This window comes from Schistocerca nitens, chromosome 6, assembly GCF_023898315.1.
Source record: "Schistocerca nitens isolate TAMUIC-IGC-003100 chromosome 6, iqSchNite1.1, whole genome shotgun sequence".
In the NCBI taxonomy this organism is placed as follows: domain Eukaryota; kingdom Metazoa; phylum Arthropoda; class Insecta; order Orthoptera; family Acrididae; genus Schistocerca; species Schistocerca nitens.
Window position 1 is genome coordinate 245147882 of NC_064619.1, and position 21787 is coordinate 245169668.

General features: G+C 42.1%; 1 protein-coding gene across 3 annotated transcripts in view; it reads left to right on the forward strand.

Moving 5' to 3' along the window:
- The window catches only part of LOC126262211 (trafficking protein particle complex subunit 8), a 309618-nt gene that overhangs the window by 3908 nt on the left and 283923 nt on the right, over nucleotides 1-21787 (forward strand). For all 3 annotated transcript variants that reach the window (XM_049958637.1, XM_049958638.1, XM_049958639.1), the window contains exons 3-4: nucleotides 1196-1309; nucleotides 15820-16148. In XM_049958637.1, the coding sequence (XP_049814594.1) occupies nucleotides 1196-1309; nucleotides 15820-16148 (443 nt within the window). The remainder of the gene's footprint in view (nucleotides 1-1195; nucleotides 1310-15819; nucleotides 16149-21787) is intronic.

Genomic DNA, 21787 nt, shown 5'->3' on the forward strand with positions numbered 1-21787 from the left:
AAGGCTAAGTCTCTGGTTGGTTTATGGGTGTGGGGGGCTGTTGTATCTGGGGGTGGCTTTTCAGAGTGCATTTTTAGGGTTTGGGAGGGGCGGATGAAAAGGGAATTGGTGGGATTAATTGAGGAGTTTATTGAAGAGGGCAGTACAGTAGTTTGACGCTTTTTCATTTTATAATGGGTTGGACGAGAGGGGCTATCAGCATTTAGTAGTTAACCATAGTTTGGAATTCAAAACTTATGAGACTGGGTCTTGTAAAAATATGATAGAGGGGTTTTGGGGGTGGTTAAGTCAGTTATTGGGAGGGGGAATAGAAGCTCTTCTAACCTTCAGTCTCATTTAGATGAGTACTGTTGGCAGAAGAGCGTCCCTGAGAGCTACTGGTTGGGTAAGGTGGTGGTGTGAGGGTGGGGGTCTGTGGCTTGTAGGGAGGGGGGGGGGGGGGGAGGGGAGAGGTGTAGTTGCTGGTAATGTTTGTGGAGGTAGGTGGGTAGGGGGTGGTGGTTGTTTTGTGATTATGTTGTGGAGGATCTATTTTGTTGCAGTTGTATCTATGGTTTGGTATTGTGAGCTGCGGTTGAGCTATATGGGTGAAGGTAAGTGACTGATTCCAGAGGATATTGTGCGTAGTGGAATTTGGGAATTTTATGTTGTCGATTTATTTTGTCATTTTGTGTCATTTGGTATGGTGGTCTGTGTTTATGTGTGTTTAAATTTAGTTTGTCCCCACCCAAAACCCCCCCAATTTCCCACACTTGTCCTATTAGTTTGTTTATATTTTTGGGGGAAGATGTGTGTATTGTTGGTTTTTCGATTTATTTTCATCTTTGTTATGTTTATGTAATGACGTCATAGGCACCATATTGGAGTCGTAGTGAATGGTCATTTCCGCCATATTGGTCACGTCATGGGTCAGAGCAGACAGGTGGAATCGGACGCTTCTGTATTCCCACTTTTTTTCTTTCTCTCTTTTTTTTTATAGTGGTAGGATGAGGAATGCTTCACCTATAGTGATCCTGGCCTGTAAGTACAGTGATTGTTGCAAAATATGTCGATATGTTATTTTCATAAAATATTGCCAGTTATATTTTCTTTCATAGTATTGATCCATTTTCCATTGGACACATCTGGAGGAGCATAATTTTACATGTTGATTTTTAAAAACACAAAGAAAATAATCAAATTTGTATGTTTTCAGGTGACCAGACTGTAGAAATTCCAGCATCTGCTCCGTGGTTTGAAGCATGGAGAGAAACGTTTCTTCAGGTTCAGTTTCCCTCTGACCATGAATTCACAAAACATTTCTTGGGCTGTATCCTTTGACAAAGAAATGTCAAAACTGTAATACACACACACACACACACACACACACACACACACACACACACACACACCTCTTCTTTACACTTTGTGCCTTGGTTTAAACTGAATCTTTTATGTCAGTTATGGTTTTGTTATTGTTGATTATGTGAAGTAATTACTAAAAGGTTGTATCCACTTACATTCTCATATGTTTCTCTTCTTTCTTTTGTTGCCATGATGTTTCTTTCCATAATTTCCGTCTCCCTTTCCATCACCCTATGTTTCTATATTTTTAATTTGGATCATTTTCTTTATTCCCACCCCTTTTACTTTTTCAACTACTACAAGCTGCTGATGCTTGCAGTAAACTATTTTTGTTCTGATTTTCTGTTGTAGTGTGGGAGATAAAATTATGACAGAAGTGTTAGCATTAGTATAATAGTGGAAGATTCTTTTGTCACCGGTCTGGATTTACTGTGAGTATATTGTATGAGAATGGAGACATCAAAGCAAAATAATACTTCTGTTATGGTCCCATCTTTGAAGGGCTGTGACAGAGTTAGGCAAGTAGCAGCACTTCGTTGGCATTATTAGCTGTTACCGTTTATACAGAGGGGGCTAGTTGTGAAGTACAAAATGGAAAATGTACAGAATGGTGCAACAGTGTGCTTAATCATTTGTTAGTTTGTAATTTAGCCGCTTTTGTTGCAAGATAAATTATGGCCGGTTTTCATAAAACACAAAATCTTTTAAGTTTACTTGCCCATACTTTTGCCATGATCGGTGGGTGTTACTTCTGTGGCATATCAGAGATAATTTAATGTTTGGGCTCTAAGAATAATGTCTTACAGTTAAGCATCATCATTAATGGGTGTTGTTACTGTTGAGTTTTTTACCTTTTTGCTACTTTGTTTGCTTTTTAGAACTTTCATTGGATTTGCCTGGGAATTAGTTACCTACAACAACATACTTATAGGAAAGTGTCAAAAATTAATGAAAAACCATTTCAACTGTTTGCAAAGTGATTTTTTTCATGATTACTTATGAATTTTTTATGTTCTCCTCCACCTCATGTGAAAACAGGCAGAACAACATTGTGCATGTCCTTTATCAATGATTCCCAAATTTCTTAGGCACTAAATGTATAAAATACAATGTTTGTGTAGGCATGTGGCTGAAAGTGACTTTAGATTGAAAAAACTCTTCTCTTCCTCCCGTTCCTTGTTCATTTTTGTAAAGCCTACTGCAAATGTGGATGAAATGTTGTTAAAATGTGTTCCTACCGATGCCTGGATCATTCTTTAAACTTACTTCTGTATCTTCTTATACATGTTTTTAGTGTTTTGCAAATTTAGGAGGGGATATGTAAAATTGGTGTACTGCAGTCCTACAGTTGAAATGTGTGTGTGGGTCATGTATAATTCAAACAATGGAAACTCCAGATCGGAATATCAACAATGTAAGGAAAAGATAGATTGCTACTCACTATAAAGGTGACATGTTGAGCTGCAGATAGGTACAATGAAAAGACACTCAGATTTCAGCTTTTGGCCACAGCCTTTTTCAGAAAAGGAAATGCATGCACTCATTCACACGAGCAAGTACACCTCACGAGGACATGACCATCATCTCGGGCATCTCAGACCAGAATGCAGCTGTCACATAGAGCGGAAGCAGCAATCTGGATTGGGCGGGGAATTGGAAGGGACAGCAGTGTATACAGGGTGTTACAAAAAGGTACGGCCAAACTTTCAGGAAATATTCCTCACACACAAAGAAAGAAAATATGTTATGTGGACATGTGTCCGGAAACGCTTACTTTCCATGTTAGAGCTCATTTTATTACTTCTCTTCAAATCACATTAATCATGGAATGGAAACACACAGCAACAGAACGTATCAGCGTGACTTCAAACACTTTGTTACAGGAAATGTTCAAAATGTCCTCCGTTAGCGAGGATACATGCATCCACCCTCCGTCGCATGGAATCCCTGATGCGCTGATGCAGCCCTGGAGAATGGCGTATTGTATCACAGCCGTCCACAATGCGAGCACGAAGAGTCTCTACATTTGGTACCGGGGTTGCGTAGACAAGAGCTTTCAGATGCTCCCATAAATGAAAGTCAAGAGGGTTGAGGTCAGGAGAGCGTGGAGGCCACAGAACTGGTCCGGCTCTACCAATCCGTCGGTCACCGAATCTGTTGTTGAGAAGCGTACGAACACTTCGACTGAAATGTGCAGGAGCTCCATCGTGCATGAACCACATGTTGTGTCGTACTTGTAAAGGCACATGTTCTAGCAGCACAGGTAGAGTATCCCGTATGAAATCATGGCGGTGAATCAAGGAGGTACAGTACACACTGACGAAACTAAAATGAGCTCTAACATGGAAATTAAGCGTTTCCGGACACATGTCCACATAACATCTTTTCTTTATTTGTGTGTGAGGAATGTTTCCTGAAAGTTTGGTCGTACCTTTTTGTAACACCCTGTAGATGGGGGAAGAGAAGATCGTAGTCTGGCAGTGTGTGCAGGGACTAGACTGCCAATGGACGCATATATCGGGAGGCTGTGGAATGGGGAGGGGGGGGGGGGGAGGGAGGAGTAGAGTAGTGCGGAAGAGGAAAGAAATGGGGGTGCATTTACAGAGGGTGCTTACAAAGAGGGTGAGGGGACAGGGGTGGAAACTGTTGGGTGGATGGTGTGGGGACAGAATGTTACTGTAGGTAGAGGTCAAGATAAATACGGGAATGAAGAATGAAGAATGTGTTGTAAGGATAACTCCCATCTGTGCAGTTCAGTAAAGCTTGTGGTGGAGAGGAGGATCCAGATGGTTTGGGTAGTGAAGCAGCCATTGAAATCAAGCATGTTATGTTCAGTTGTGTGTTGTGCTATAGGGTGGTATATTTTGCTCTCGTCCACAGGTTGGCAGTGGCCATTCGTCGTGGGGACAGGAGGTTAACAGTCACACTGATATAAAAATGTGCAGTGATCATAACTGAACTGGTATGACTTTGCAGCTTTCAAAGGTTGCCTGGCCCCCTCAGAGGCTTGTAGAGCAGTGGCCTCCTCAGCAGAGGAAGGCTGGCACGCTCTCAGCTTTGCGGTTTCCCCAGCGCAGTGAAGCATTGGGTGGCAGTTGTTGCGTCACAGGGTGACTGTTGACCCATGGACGCCAGTGGCCCCCCAGCTCTTCATCCAAAGTGCTCTTGTTCACCTCTAAGATTTGCCCTTGGGAGTCACGCTCCCAAGTCCAAGTACTTGCTTTCTCGCAGGAGTCGGCTCTCGGCCCCCACTTAGGAGACAGAGCTAGCAGCATCAGTGTCTGCCACAGGAATGGGATAAGCAACAGTAGTGGGCATCCTCCTCAAAGATAGATGACAGATAATATCTAGGTCATGCAGGTCAAGCCTCCAGCAGACGTGTAGGGTGATGGCAGCCTCCACACCCCATCAGCGTTGCCTCGGAAGTTGGCAGTGCAGCTGGCAGCATTAGTGTCCTTCCAGCTGGAGTCATGGTTCCATAGATGGTTGGAGGCAGCTAAACGTGCAGAGGGTCAAACTCCATAACCTGGGCTCTTACTGGATAGCTGCAACTGACACAAGGGCTGAGATTACACACTGGGAAGTTGGCAATGGACACTCAGCAATCGGCCATTTGTTAAGAAGGGTGGGAAGTTTATTTGGTGCTTCCAGTGCACTCTGTGGTGACGGGAATGGCTATAATGACATACATACAGGTTTTCCCTCACTGTTAGGTCTCCTAGTGACTTCAGACTTTCGTATCTTCACTTTTCTGAAGCTTTTTTCTGCTGGTTCACCACCTGAATACTTATTGTTGCGTTGTACCTAGCCTATCGTACGACACTTTGCTTTATCACTAGTATGACGGTATCTCTCGGCTTCCGTGATATTATTATGCTTCGCTTGTGGACTTGGGTGCTCAGTCGTTACCCCGTGCTGTGATAACTTCCGTGCTTGCTGTAACTCGCTCAGCTTTTCCCATAGCTGGCAGTCTACTGGTCACTGACACTGCTGATTCGGCTTCTGGGAACTGCCAAGGTAAAACTTGGATGAATTTTTAGTGTCCCCCAGTGATACTATCCTGGGGCATAACACTTGTATTAGAAAAAGTCACATGTATTGCAATAGTATAATACAGAGTGAATTTTCAGAAGTGTTTGCACAAAAGTCAGATCTAACACCTTCAGTGAACAAATAACTGTGAACACTATGCTTGAAACAATAGCTGTTAGAAAACAATTAACCATAATTATGACTATTTGTAATATACTAGTGACTTACCTTATCTTCGCACAGGTAGCACAAAGTATTTATGACTGGAAAACTTGTGTGGCATGACAGTAATTCTATTTATAGACTACTGTGTTGAGCTACGATTAAAGTTCAGAAAAAGCTTCCTTCAGGATGGAGCTTGTATGTTTACAAACACCAAAAGAGAGTTGCAGGCTTCCATCCTATGAGCTAAGTTGGAAATTTGGTCCCATTCACCTTGTATGCTGTGGCAGTCTTCATACCTTAACTGTGGCAAAAGGCCCTTACAAGATACTAGATGCTGAACCATTTGGACCAAGGTATTTTTAAGGAGGTATTATTCTATCACCCCCCCCCCCCACCTCCATCTTCCCCCACCTCCCTCCTCCACCCTTCCTCTTTATTCTGGCTTCTGACAAGAGCTTGGCCTCCTGAGAGAGGTTCATGAAGTTTTATAACGTGTAGCATTACTTTTGTTTTCAGGTACAGGATCGGACACTGGCCTAGTTTTGTAAATGACTAGTGTGTGACTTATTTTGCCTGATGTCACACCACAGAAGTGAAAGAGCACAGTGTCAGTCACTGCCTTCTAAAATATTGTAATTACTACCTTTATTTAGCTTCATAGTAAGTTTGATAAGTTATGCACTTTTCTTCATGTGATTGATAGTGTTGCCACTAGACTACATCCTGACATAAAGCTTATTATAAAAATTGCTGTACCAGACGAGAAGGCACAGTGGTTAACACCCTGGACTCGCATTTTGGAGGATGATAAATCAAACCATGTCCAACCATCCAGATTTGGGTTTTCCTAGATTTCCCTAAATCGTTCCAGGAAATGCCAGAGGGTTCTTTTGAGAGAGCACAGCAGATTTCCTTTCCCATCCTTGACACAATCTGAGCTTGTGCTCCATCTGTAATGACTTCAATGTCGAAGAGACATTAAAACCAATCTTCCTTCCTTCTTCCTATATAAATTGAGACAAAAGTCTTATTGAAAAATTTTATAGATACCACCCCTCTACTTCCTCAGTTTGTTTTTGTAAAAATGACTTCATTTTCTTGTCAATTCTATGCTATACTAAATGTGTCACTCTTTCTTGAATCATAACCTCCTCCTAAGTTGACCGTTCCCTTGTATTTGGCAGTCAAAGATTTCTTCTGTTAAAGAACTTATGCTGAAAGGAAACGTAATTTAACAATTTCTACTCTTCTTCCATAATTGTTCCGACACCTTTCATTTGTGTACTCCATATATTGTTTGTAAGCATTTACTGTGTCCATCAGATAACAAAAGATTTCCTTCACACTGTCCAACTTGGAAACGCTGTGTTAAAGTTCCATTTACACAGCATCAAGGATTCAGAATTAACCACGACCATTTAGAATGACATATAAATACATAATTTGTTTATTTCACTATCAGTACAGCAACTGCCATATTTTCTGCATTAATTCTGGGAATGACATGCTGGCGAATCTCTGAGCCTCTATATCTCATCTGCACAGACACTTCCTCATGTGAAGTTACTGCGATTGCTGTCCCATCTAGCAGACATGTTGTCCGTTGGCCTCGTTCTCCATATACAAATAAAAATAAATCTGCACAGTAGTTGTGCTCTCCTATACACTTGCCCACAGGGACTCAGAATTCATTTGCTGGATACAGGCTTGGCAACCATGTGGTTTGCGAGCTGGGGACTGGTTAGTGTTGCCAGTACTCCATCGCCATAAACGCTGGGCGTGCTTCATCAAGCATTGTAAGGTGCATTGGTGGAACGTTGTGTGCCTTAGGGAAAGGTGATTTTGGGTTGGCCCCCTGGATTGTGAGAATGGTAAAACCCTTCATATAAAAAAAGGAAAAAAACATCCCTCAGTCTTAAGATGTGCTGCATGCTGGGGAGATGAGTGGCTGTTGAGATGTAACAGTTGGTTGGAGGCAACCTCTGGGGGAACCGTTGCACCTCAGTTGCGTAAGGCTTACCTAGGCATGTGGGGTTGTGTCTAGTTGGATGTTTATTTCCCCAGCGAGCAAGGTGACACATTGGTTAGCACACTGGACTTGCATTTGGGAGGACGACTGTTCAAACCTGTGTCTGGCCATTCTGATTTAGGTTTTCCGTGATTTCCCTAAATCGTTTCAGGCAAATGCCAGGATGGTTCCTTTGAAAGGGCTCAGCCGATTTCCTTCCCATCCTTCCCTAATCCGTGCTTGTGCTCCGTCTCTAATGACCTTGTCGAAGGGATGTTAACTCGGAAATTAATTCCAAAAGTTTTGCATCTAGCAACAGAATGCATGCTGATAATCAGAATGCGTTTTTGGTAGTGAAAGGGGGAGAGGGCAGCTTCAGGAAAGTTTTGCCTTTCTATACTCAAAAAACTGCATTGCTGGCACTTTAAAATTAGTCATGCAGTTGTGTGATAGGACACTGTTGGTAGAAACTTCTAGTTCCCAACAAGTTAAGAATGTACAAAATGCTCAATACCTTGGGGAAGGGCCGTATAAACTGAGCTTCACAACATCTTGAAATACAGCAAAGCTGTTGTTATGCAGGGATCTGGTAGATATTCCCAAAGAGAAATTGGAAGTTGAGTGGACCCCAGGAGGCATTGTTGATGAGCAAAATATAATGAAAATGGTGGATGATGATCTGCTCAAATCAGACTCATTTATACTTACATTTAACATCATGAAACTTTTAGAGCATGTCAAGGTAGGTTTCCTTCTCGAAAGCTTGCAGCCTTATGTCTACAACCCAACACATGGTTTTAAATGCCAGCACATTACTCTAGGTTCTTAGGGAGAACCAACTTGTAGTAGATGTGGTCAGGCAGCTCACGAAGGGGCCTGTTGTTCGTCTCCTCCAAAGTGTGTGACTTGCTTTGGGAAACACTCTGTCTGGATTAGGGAATGCAGTGTCTTCCTTAAAGAAAGGAAGATACTAGAGCTTAAAACTACGAAGTAATGTTCACTAGCTTCTTTGCTTCGGTTATTAAACAGCCAGTTCAGAAAGCTGATGCTGCTACACAAGTGGAGGTTGCTGTAGTCCGATCCACAAATAATAGGAGTTCACCCATGTTGAGGCACGGACGGGAATGGCATTGTTGATGATTACAAGTGACAGTTACGGTGTATGCATGTGCATGCTTTCCGCTTGAAGGAAGCATATATCCTGTAAATTATGTCTCTCGCTTGTTTATTCAGAATTTATCATTTACCACCACCATCTGCAATGACAATTCACGACAAATGAAATACAAATTCACAAAACAACTTGCTAAAATCATGTTTAATGTTCGCATTAGCAACGGCATTCAGAGCAGAGCACTCGGAACACTACTGAATGCTCACTGGCTGTTGGAGTACCGACTGCCATTGCTCATGACTCCAACTACAGTGTCAGCATTTGTCAGTGCACTTGTGCTGCTGCAGTTATTTCAATGCCTGTATTCAGAAAAGGCTGCAGTTACCAATGTTATGGTGCTCCCTGCCCCTCCAAAGATTGTCTGGTCCACCATCCAGCTCTACCAATACCAATACTACTACTACTACTACTACTACTACTACTACTACTACTGTGGTTGTGGCTCCAAAGCTTCCCCAGGCCAAAAAATTAAAGACAAAGCACCTACTGGTAATGGAGATGGGCAATAAGCAATATGATGAATTCAACGCCTCTGTGATGTTTTTCATGCTTCATCTTTATAACCGGTGGACCTTGATATCGGCCTGGGGCACTTGTCTTGCCTCAAGAGTGAGCCTGTACCCATTCTGAGCTCACCTCCCCGGTGGAAAGACAGGGTGAAAGTGTTGCAGGAAATGCATTTTAAAGCATCTGATGCCTCTGTGATATGGGACTATAATCTTCATTGCAACATTGATACGACTGGGGAAAGGGCCATGGGAGGGGTTGATGTGTTTGTCAGCTATGCGCACCAATCCTCTGGACTCCCCCTGTCTACTGAAATGCAAGCAGTTGCAGTTGAAATTCAGTTGTGTCAGAGGATCACTGTTTGCTCATTGTACTAACCTCCACAAGAGGTGATAAGACTCAAAGGCTCTCACAGGCCTCGTAGCTCAACTCCTCCGGCCATTTCTTGTACAGGGAGACTTCAGTGGCCATTATGTATTGTGAGGCAAGGCTTCTACTTGCCTCGGAGTCGGGTTTTGGAGAGCCTTATGAAATCTCACCTGTTGTGCATCCTGATCACAGAGACTTCCATTCATTTCTGTGCTGCTAATGGATCATTTTCAGCCATCTTTCTGCTCTCCAGCCCTCACAGACTCCATTCAGTGGGAAATCATTGATGACCTACATTCCAGTGACCACTTCCCACTCCGCATTCACCTACTGGATGCAGCTCTCCCTGAAAGGACGCAGCCACAAACGATGGATGATTAGCAGAGGTGAATGGATGCTGTTCACCTAGCTGGCTTTTGAATACTGCTACAGCATCCACGAGTGTGTGAACTTCATCACATGAGTAATCTACCGTGCAGTTGCTTTCTCCAGATCATCGTGGAGGCAACCTGACCCTTGGTGAACTGCTGAATGCCATTCAGTAATCCAGGTCAGGCATGTCACTCTGCTGCAATTTAAGTGTTCCCCAACAGTGGGAAACCTTGCAGCCTTTTGCTTAGCAAGGGCAAAGGCTCAACACATCATCAAGGAGAGCAAGAAATGGTCATGATAAGTGTTTGTGGACTCTGTCAGCCATTGCACGTATTATACAATAGTATGGGAAGCCATGAGGCAGTTGATTACCTATAGCAACATTGTTGAAAAGAGTGTTTCCAAGCAATCCCTGAAGACTTAGAACAGACATTTACAGAGCATTTTGCACTAACTACTGCCACTGCCAGCTGGGATCCAGTGTTCCATCGTTACTGTGCCACCATGGAAAGGGTTGAGTCGGACTTCAAGTCCACCGATTCTGAGTCCTGCAATTGTCCATTTGGGAGTTTGATTCGGCAATGTCTGATGCTTGGGATACGGAGCACAGTCACAGCCAAATACGTTACTGCATGCTGGAACACTTGCAAACTGTGTCCAAGGAAATCCTCTTGTGATGTTTTAATTCAATATGGCTGACAGCCCAATTCCCTGACTTGTGGCAGGAGGCAATTTTGATACCTGTTCTCAAACCAGGAGAGGACCAAACACGTCTCAGTAGTTATCGAAGTCTCACCGTAACGAGCTGTGTAGGATAGACCCTAGAGTGCATGCCAACTGTTGTCTGGTCTGGATATTAGAGACCAGGCAGCTCCTTAGCCAGTCTCAGTGTGAATTTAGGAGACGTTGATCCACTGTCAACCACCTGACACTGCTAGAAGTGGAAATCGAGCAGGATTTCCTATGTAAAAAATATTGTCTAAGAGTGTTTTTTGACTTCAGTGAAGTGTAAGACACCATTTGGAGGTGTAATATTCTGTCAGCTACACCAATGAGGCTTCTACATCTACATCTGCATCCATACTCCGCAAGCCACCTGATGGTGTGTGGCGGAGGATACCTTGAGTACCTCTATCGGTTCTCCCTTCTATTCCAGTCTCGTATTGTTCGTGGAAAGGAGGATTGTCGGTATGCTGATTTTATCCTCATTGTCTCTTCGCGAGATATACGTAGGAGGGAGCAATATACAGCTTGACTCTTTGGTGAAGGTATGTTCTCGAAACTTTAACAGAAGCCCATACCAAGCTACTGAGCGTCTCTCCTGCAGAGTCTTCCACTGGAGTTTATCTATCATCTCTGTAACGCTTTCGCAGTTACTAAATGATCCTGTAATGAAGCGCAGTGCTCTCCATTGGATCTTCTCTGTCTCTTCTATCAACCCTATCTGGTACAGATCCCACACTGCTGAGCAGTATTCAAGCAGTGGACGAACAAGCGTACTGTAACCTACTTCCTTTGTTTTCGGATTGCATTTCCTTAGGATTCTTCCAATGAATCTCAGTCTGGCATCTGCTTTACCGACGATCAACTTTATATGATCATTCCATTTTAAATCTCTCCTAATGCGTACTCCCAGATAATTTATGGAATTAACTGCTTCCATTTGCTGACCTGCTATTTTGTAGCTAAATGATAAGGGATCTATCTTTCTATGTATTCGCAGCACATTACACTTGTCTACATTGAGATTCAGTTGCCATTCCCTGCACCATGCGTCAATTCGCTGCAGATCCTCCTGCATTTCAGTACAATTTTCCATTGTTACCTCTCAATACACCACAGCATCATCTGCAAAAAGCCTCAGTGAACTTCTGATGTCATCCACAAGGTCATTTATGTATAATGTGAATAGCAACGGTCCTATGACACTCCCCTGCGGCACACCTGAAATCACTCTTACTTCGGAAGCCTTCTCTCCATTGAGAATGACATGCTGCATTCTGTTATCTAGGAACTCTTCAATCCAATCACACAATTGGTCTGATAGTCCGTATGCTCTTACTTCGTTCATTAAACGACTGTGGGGAACTGTATCGATCACCTTGTGGAAGTCAAGAAACACGGCATCTACCTGTGAACCCGCGTCTATGGCCCTCTGAGTCTCGTGGACGAATAGCGCGACCTGGGTTTCACACGACCGTCTTTTTTGAAACCCATGCTGATTCCTACAGAGTAGATTTCTAGTCTCCAGAAAAGTCATTATACTCTAACATAATACGTGTTCCAAATTTCTACAACTGATCGATGTTAGAGATATAGATCTATAGTTCTGCACATCTGTTTGACGTCCCTTCTTGAAAACGGGGATGACCTGTGCCCTTTTCCAATCCTTTGGAACGCTACGCTCTTCTAGAGACCTACGGTACACTGCTGCAAGAAGGGGGGCAAGTTCCTTCGCGTACTCTGTGTAAAATCGAATTGTTATCCCATCAGGTCCAGCGGCCTTTCCTCTTTTGAGCGATTTTAATTGCCCTTTGTCGTCTATTTTGATATCTACCATTTTGTCATCTGTGCGACAATCTAGAGAAGGAACTACAGTGCAGTCTTCCTCTGTGAAACAGCTTTGGAAAAAGACATTTAGTATTACGGCATTTTGGTCTGTCATCCTCTGTTTCAGTACCATTTTGGTCACAGAGTGTCTGGACATTTTGTTTTGATCCACCTACTGCTTTGATATAAGACCAAAATTTCTTAGGATTTTCTGCCAAGTCAGTACATAGAACTTTATTTTCGAATTCATTGAAAGCCTCTCGCATAGCTCTCCTCACACTACATTTCGCTTTGCATAATTTTTGTTTGTCTGCAAGGCTTTGGCTATGTTTAGATTTGCTGTGAAGTTCCCTTTGCTTCCGCAGCAGTTTTCTAACTCGGTTGTTGTACCATAGTGGCTCTTTTCCATCTCTTACAATCTTGCTTGGCACATACTCATCTAACGCATATTGTACGATGGTTTTGAACTTTGTCTACTGATCCTCAACACTATCTGTACTTGAGACAAAACTTTTGTGTTAGCCGTCAGGTACTCTGTAATCTGCTTTTTGTCACTTTTGCTAAACAGAATAATCTTCCTACCTTTTTTAATATTTCTATTTACGGCTGAAATCATCGATGCAGTAACCGCTTTATGATCGCTGATTCCCTGTTCTGCGTTAACTGTTTCAAATAGTTCGGGTCTGTTTGTCACCAGAAGGTCTAATATGTTATCGCCACGAGTTGGTTCTCTGTTTAACTGCTCAAGGTAGTTTTCAGATAAAGCACTTAAAAAAATTCACTGGATTCTTTGTCCCTGCCACGCATTATGAACGTTTGAGTCTCCCAGTCTATATCCGGCAAATTAAAATCTCCACCCAGAACTATAACATGATGGGGAAATCTACTCGAAATATTTTCCAAATTATCCTCCAGGTGCTCAGCCACAACAGCTGCTGAGCCAGGGGGCCTATAGAGACATCGAATTACCATGTCTGAGCCTGCTTTAACCGTGACCTTCGCCCAAATTATTTCACATTTCGGATCTCCGTCAATTTCCTTCGATGCTATTGCACTTCTTATCGCTATAAACACGCCTCCCCCTTCACTGTCCAGCCTGTCTCTGCGGTATACATTCCAATCTGAGTTTAGTATTTCATTACTGTTTACATCTGGTTTCAGCCAACTTTCTGTCCCCAGTACTATATGGGCATTGTGACCGTTTATTAATGAGAGCAGTTCTGGGACCTTTCTATAGATGCTCCTGCAGTTTACTATTAGCACATTAATATTGTTGTTCCCTGTTGCATTTTGCCTACGCCTACCTTGCCGCGTCTCAGGAGGTGTCTTGTCAGGCCTAGGGAGGGAATTCTCTAACCTAAAAGGGGGGGGGGGGGGAATGAGTGGGTGGAAATGACGAACACTAAGCTCTAGATAGTAAAGTCCACAATAAGGCTGTGGCGTACCTCCTTCCAGCCACATAGATGGGATGAGGTCCTCCTTGCTCATCATTGCATGGGACACAGCCCTATGACGCATCGATTCTTACTCTGGTAAGAGGACCCTCCAATGTGTGGTTCTTATTGCGTGCAGATCAGTGCGCCCCATTTTATTAGACTGACTTTTCAGTACGGAGGGCAGCAGTAGATTTGCCAATAGACCTGCCCTCTAGTGACTTTCAAATGGACATGATTAGAGTTTTAAAGTTTTGTGAATTATCCAACATGTTTCCTAAGGTTGAACATGATTAGAGTTTTAAAGTTTTGTGAATTAACCAATGTTTCCTAAGGTTTTAGGAAGACACTCTTAATATGTTAACGGGATGACTGGTTCACCCATGTTTTTTGTAAGTGGTCAGTCAATCACCTTCTCCTGTGTCTTTCTTTTAGCTGCTCTGTCATTCTACATAATTTGCAGACGTGCCAACTCTCCCGATTTAAGCAGGAGACTCCGATTTTTCCTTCTTCCTCCGGATTTTCAGAGCAGTTTCAATACTTTCCTTACAATTTGAAAACCATGCGCCTTCGATATATTGTTGGATGACAAGGTATGGCTTCTACTTGACTATTAACTAATATTCTGACTAGCGAAAGTGAACACTTAGATACAGAAGTTGATATTCTCCACTCTCAGTTCTGTAACTTTCAGCTGGAAGAAACCAACTTGGCAGCAGAGAGAATTGATGTTCAGTAGACGTTGGTAGGTCATATGAAATCGGCTGATAGCGTTCTTCAGTATGATAAACTTGCAAAGGTTATGCTGGCTATTTTGTCAATTCCACATAGTAATGCGGAATGAGAGAGAATTTTTAACACAGTTACGAAGAGCAGAACTCAGTTCAGGTCCATGCTTCCAGAAGGTCTTTGGAGAAATTTTTATTTTAAAATCAGTTCAAAAAGGCAAATGCTTTGAGTAGAAATTTAGTTCAGGGTTTTTGAAGAAGGCTAAGTCAGCTCCAGGTGAGCTGAATAAGTAATTACCGTAATCAAACAAATTCAGACTGGAAAACTATTCAGATTATTTGCTAAGCCTAACAGGTACATCCTGCATAAAATTGATTTAAATTAGGGAAAGAAGTCTTACGGATATAAGATGCGATGCAAATATGGGTTGCATTATGAAATGAAAACGTGTGATCATTTAACAGTGATTTATTCATGCAAAAGTGTGCTGATGTCAAAACAGGAATCTAATAGATGTTAATTTGTTTTCTCGGATCGTAATTTCGAACTGTAGTTCTCTCGAGCCTGCAGAGCTCATCATTCATGTTGTTCAGCACGTTGACTGATAAATTATACAGTCTGAAGGCTCAGGTATGTCCATTATTTAGTACGTACGTGTAAATAATAAAGCAAATGTAATTGAGTTGTTACAGGTATTGAATTATTGCAACTTTAATCGTGAGGGATATGTTGTTATTCATAATAGTACACCGCTAAAATTCTCCTGATTTTTCACGTTTGAAAGTTGGCATATATGGATCTGTAATCCTTGGTATAGCGCATTTCATTTCACCCTTTCTCTGTTGTCTTAACATGTGCAAGATAGAGTGGTTGTGTGTGTCAGTGCAAGTGAGGGGGGAGTTAGGGGCATCAGTGTCATTTTGTAGGGTTGATGCTCACTGTGTAACAATTTTAGTGATTTTATCTCCATTTGTTTTTCTTTTAATATGTGTAAGGTCTCTGATCCAGAATGATGTATAACACCACAGACAGTTGCGATTATTACTTCAAATTTGTGAGTTTTTCTGTCAGATTCTCTGTTTGTTATCTTTTAAGCATTGTCATTAGTTGCATGTATCCTTGACACTGAAATACAGGTATATTGGTTGTCTCTTCTGCTGAAACTAACCCTCTGGACATGTTGGTGCACATGGGACAGCAACTCCAACAGCTGCAGAATGTTACTCCCGCAAAGCTGCCCAAGTGGTTTTGTCCTGATGTTCTTCGATATTATGTGCTGCTGCATGATGTATCAGGCTCTACCAGTGAAAGGGCGGAAGCCGTATTTGAGACAATGAAAACTACGTATGGAATAAATTCTTGCTATATGTTGCAGATAAATTCTAGAGTTGCAGGACATAAGGAGGATCTGAGTCACCTTCCAGACCCTTGGTGCCAGTTTCTCACCCGTCAGCATGATAGTCAGGTTTGTACTTTTTTATGCTGGTAGTAGTTCTGATATATTTTATTGTGGAAGTTTCTTTGTGTCACTCAGCAGCAAGTCCCAGGAAAAATTGATAAGTAGATTTTTATAGGTGGTATGTATTATATATGTTGATCTTTGCATTTTTAGTGCATGAAATTAGATTTTCTTCCATGTTTGCAAATATTGCACTTCATTGATTTACGTATGAATGAGCTTTGCATTACAGTTACATAGATTCATTTTTCAAGACATGTGCTGAATGCTGCCTTGTTTAATTATATTTTTAATTTTTTCACCCTCCATCTGAATGTTTGTACAAGGAAAGAACAACATTTTGTGGTCTATCCATGAGAGATAGTGTTTTACAGTTGAAAAATATTTTTTTTACTTCATTCTCATTGTGGTCAATGATCTGTGTCTAAAGATTTTCCATCTCCAGAGTATGATTCTGGAAGATCTCCAAAATACCCTGCCTTCAGCTTTCATAATATTTTGATTGAGTTCAAAACATCTTCCAGCCACAAATTCCATGAGATGGAAATACATGGTAATCAGAGTGGTCAAAATGTGGTGAATATGGAGGATGTTCTAACGTTGCTTACTTAAAATCCCTTATTTTTCCGTTTGTCAAAGCATCTCTGTGGATGTGTATGTTGTCCTAAAGGAGGATTACTTTTTTTTACATTTGCAATCATGACCACTTGAAATGTTTTGTAACTATTTCATCTGCAAGACTTGGGTAATATTTGTAAGTTAGTGTTTATCAAAAGAATAATTGCTTCTCCATATCAGAAAATGTTGGCCATATATCTATCATTTCTGACTTGAAATAGTGAATCCTGTCTCATCCACAGTAGGAAATAAGCACACACTATCAGTAGGATTCTCTTAAAAATTGTCCTGACATTCATTTCACATCTACTTTTGGTCAATATTTGACTAATACTACTTTTCACAGATTTTATCAAAGCTGATTTTTCAAGGAAGATGCAAAATGATGGTTATTCGGACATGCCTGTGACATCGGCTGTTTAATACAAATTGCTGATTGTCCAGCATCATTTTGCACACTGTTGTAATATTTTCATCTATGGTTGCAGGTTTGGGATGTCCTTAAAGTGGATTATATTTGTATTGGGCCAGTGATTTCTTAACTGTTCAGTGATAAAACAGCAGACAGGTTAAAAACCTACATGAACATTGAATGCATTTTCATCAACCAAAAAATCATCCTAAGCACATAATTTTGTGATAGCATGCAATTGCAGTTTACCCATTTGGATGAAACACACACAGTTACTGTAAAATGCCACACAAACAATGATATTAAGCAGATCAAATTGACAGTTGATTTACATTATTGTGCAACATGTTCAATAACAAAATTTTGTATGCAGCTAATGGAGTGGTCAGTGCTGCCATATATAACTAGAATGTACTAGTGTACAGAAAACACAGTGCATATAATCTGTGTGTCAGTTATTCATGCTATTTGCCATCTCCATACCAGGTCAAGGAACATTGTCCTTGTCATGTTAGTTATGAGTGTACTTAATTTTTTTAGATTCCATTCCCATTTTTGTGTCTTATTCCTTCGCTTAGTTGACTAATTTTTCAAGTATCATGTATGTTAATTGATGCACAGTGTAATCTGAAGTCACTTTTGCAATATGCTATTGATAAATTTTCCCCTTTGCAACAATATTAAAATAACACTTCAATATTCTTACTAATTTCGTTTAAAATATTCTCATATGTCACATAATTTCTGTGTCACTATTGAAGATTTGTAATTTTTAACTGAAATAATACATTTTTCAAATAACAGGAATCAGATGTGTTTCCTTGCCAAGTGATTGTTATGGTCCCTGACATAAAGTCATGTAATGTGATTATGCTGTTATAAAGCTCTGGTCATTTTTTGATTTTTGATGGTATATCGTACAACTCTCCGTGCGTTTAGAGTTTTATCTCTATAAAAATCCAGTTAATTTTCTACTTAGGTGTCACATTAAAATGTGGGTCTCTGTAATTAGTGGGTAATGTAATGGCAGCACATTGTCTATAAATTCTTTCTGCCAGAAATTCGCAACTATGTTACATGCACTTGTATTATAATACAAACTGTGACAGTTATATTTTTATCATTGGCAAAGCCTTCTGAATAAGAAAAAGCCAGGTCCTGCATGGTTTGAATTCAGTGATAATACTTGAGTTAGAAAAATCTCAATTTGGAGAAAGGTAAAAGCTTACCTTATCTGACATCACCATCCTAGTAAAAACTGTGGTATTAAAACTAAAACAGATATGTAAAAATGCATCACTCTGCATGTAATAAGACAAGTGAAGTGAATGAAGCATGTGAAAATTTGTACCAACAGATATGTGGTAGTTAGTGATTTGAGCAGCATTGAAAAGTAATATGTATCCTACCGTGTTACAGTTTCTAAAAAATTAAATTCAGCATGGCTGGAGATTGGAAGCAGCAGTTTTCAGTAGGAGAATGGTTTCTCTCAATGCAATTGTTTTATGCATTAATCTTTGTCTTTGCCACTAATAGTGTAAAATCTGTATTAATGTGTCCAGTACAATTCTCCTTATCCTTGGACAACTTTTCAGTTTATTTTGTTCTTCCTTCAACTTTGCCACAGCTACTTGACTGTTGTAGCCATGTTAGATGAGTCTTTGTGTTGGTTTTAACTGTTCCCATCATGACACCTTGAGGTATCGTGTGTCCTGCCAGATATCAGTGTCATCCAGGTACAATATTTCAACAATGTGACTTACCTTCATCAGGTGCTACCTGAGACTGCTCACAGAGTAGAATGGGTCCAGTATTTATGTCTATTGACTTTACCTCCATTGCCTGTTCCAGGTGCTCCACCTACGGTCTCTTTCCCCTAGAAATGTCCTGAGATGTAGTGTCTTCAAACCGGTGCACAGAGCCGTGAGCTGGCATTTCATTTCTGTCTGGTGCACCTGTTAGCAATATGGTGTTCTAATCTCGGTATGGTCTATCTGGTGCTCTGTCTGAGACTTATTCCCCATGTCCACATACTCAGTTCTTCACTATGCATAGTTGCATCTTTTAGCAACTATGGTGCAGGATCCCAGACTCTGCTGTGTTGGAATCCAGTGTCATTATTCATGAGGTTTTCTGCAGCCTTTATCTCTTGCAAGTCCTATACAACACCATCTCAGTATCTGGGGGTTGTGCCAGAAGACTCGCTCCTCCATAGATTATGGTATGATTAAGTTCCAGAAGTGCTCAGCAGTGTGAAATTTAGTAGCCTGTCTCAGCCAGGTGTGCCTCTGATACTCTTGGCATCTGATGTCTGCTGCCCTATTTTGGCCAATGTAGGACATGCCCCAATGCCAAGGTATATTATAAATTCCTGATGTTTGTAAATCGAAGTAATCTTTCACAGTTCTTAGTAGCTGTTTTATTTTAATAGGTGGACAGAATGCATACTCAAGTTATGCTTCTTGAGAATCCTGTTGATCTCTGTAGAAATAGATCCTGCATAGGACAAGTAAGCCACAGTGTTTACTTCATCTTGCTCTTCTTCTCTGTTGTGTGGTAGAGTGGCTGATTGAAAGACCTTCTGAATGTGCTTGACTGTAGATGCTCTATTTCTGATGTCAAACAATCTTAGTGTGGCAAGATAGGTGCCCTGGGGACCAGTGTCTTCAGAACTCCATTTTTCTGTGCTGGAGATGACAGCTGCTAGCCTGCAGTTATAAATCAGTATTCGTTGGTTTGAGGTGCACACAATGGGCAAATGGCCGATCTGCACTCCTTTTGACTAGAACATCCAGAAATTTCAGCTGACAGTTCTTTTCTCCCCTGTGGGTCCGGTGTTAGAATAGACCCGAGGTATTCCTGCTTGTCGAATGAGGCAACTAAAAGGAATTTCACACATTTCGGTCTTTATGTGATGTTCCCTTGTAGGGTTTGACTTCCATTCTTCAAAATTTTCCTGAAGAGCGATCCAATTGGAGAAGGGCGTCTTACAAGGTGCATCGTATCCATCGTGCATTGAGATTTTTAGCCCACTTTCTCGTCGTTGCATTGCAGTCCTGCCCATTCTCCATCTCTTGGGTGAGGATACCTTCCTGGGTTCGTTTTCAACCATCCACTATGCAGGGTCAATTCCTGCATTGATGATGACCATGGACTTATTTGCACCTGATATCCAGCACAGTAGCCAGTCCGTTGTGGTGGAGCCGCCATGTGCCTTGTTGGTTATATCCCCCTGACAATACAGGGATCGCTCTGTTGATGATGCCTGGGCCGTTAACTCCCCACTAATGCCAAGGGATAGATGTCCATCCCCCTGGGGCATCGAGACTCCCGGCAATGGCCATCCTACCAGGTGGCCTTTGCTGCGGCTGGGTGGCGCCCGTGGGGAGGGCCCCTGGTCGGAGTGGGTGGCATCAGGGCAGATGACATGCGATGAAGCGTAGTCCATCATCTCTTGCTGGTGGTGAAATACCAGCAGTCTCTAAGCAATCACGAGCTGAATTCAACGCACAGAAGTACAACCCCAAATCGTTCCCCTCCCTTGCCACACCATGGGAGGAACATCAGGCTAAGGATGGCAGTGGATCTTATTCGTCCCGGTACCTTGTATGTTCGAGAGCTGATGGGGAATTTTTCATGATGATGAAGCCTCAGTTTTTTGTTGAGCATTTAAAGGACAAGCTCAGGGAGGTGGAGGGCTTGTCCAAAATGAGATCTGGGTCAGTCTTGATCAAAACAGCATCCTCTGCCCAGTCACAGAAGGTACTCACTTGTGACAAGCTGGGGGATGTTTCTGTAACCATCACACCCCATAAGAACTTAAATATGGTCCAGGGTATCATATTTCACAGAGACCTTCTTTTGCAGTCCGATAATGAGCTGCGGACCAATTTAGGGCGGCAAGGTGTACATTTCGTCTGGCATGTCCACCGGGGTCCGAAGGATAATCAGGTTGCCACCAGTGCCTTCATCTTGGCCTTTGAGGGTGATAAATTGCCTGAGATGGTCAAGGTGATGGTCTACCAGTGTGATGTAAAGCCCTATATCCCTCCCCCGATGCGGTGCTTTAAGTGCTGGAAGTTTGGCCATATGTCTTCCTGCTGTACATCCAGCGTCACATGCCGAGATTGCAGATGCCAATCACATCCCAATACTCCATGTGCCCCACCTCCCATTTGTGCCATCTGCGGAGAGCACCATTCGCCTTGCTCACCTCACTGCAGGATTCTCCAGAAAGAAAGGAAAATAATGGAGTACAAGGCCCTGGACAGACTGACGTACACTGAGGCTACGAGAAAATTTGAACGCCTGCATCCTGTGCGTACGACATCGTCTTACGCCGCCGCTACAACAGTTCTGACACCATCAGCTCCGCCAGCACAGGCCATCTCTGAGCCGGAAGACTACACCTACCCCCTTGATGGTGGAAGCTGTTTCCCTCCCTTTTGCTTCTTCACCACCTACTTTGGGACCAACACCGCCCCAACCATTGAGGACGTCCATCCCCACTTCTAAGCTGGAGAAGCTTAAGTCTTCTTTGGCTTCTTTTGCTAGGAAGGGCTCCCTTGGGTCACTCCCTTCCCAGGTTTCTTCTAGTGGTAAAGATGACACACGC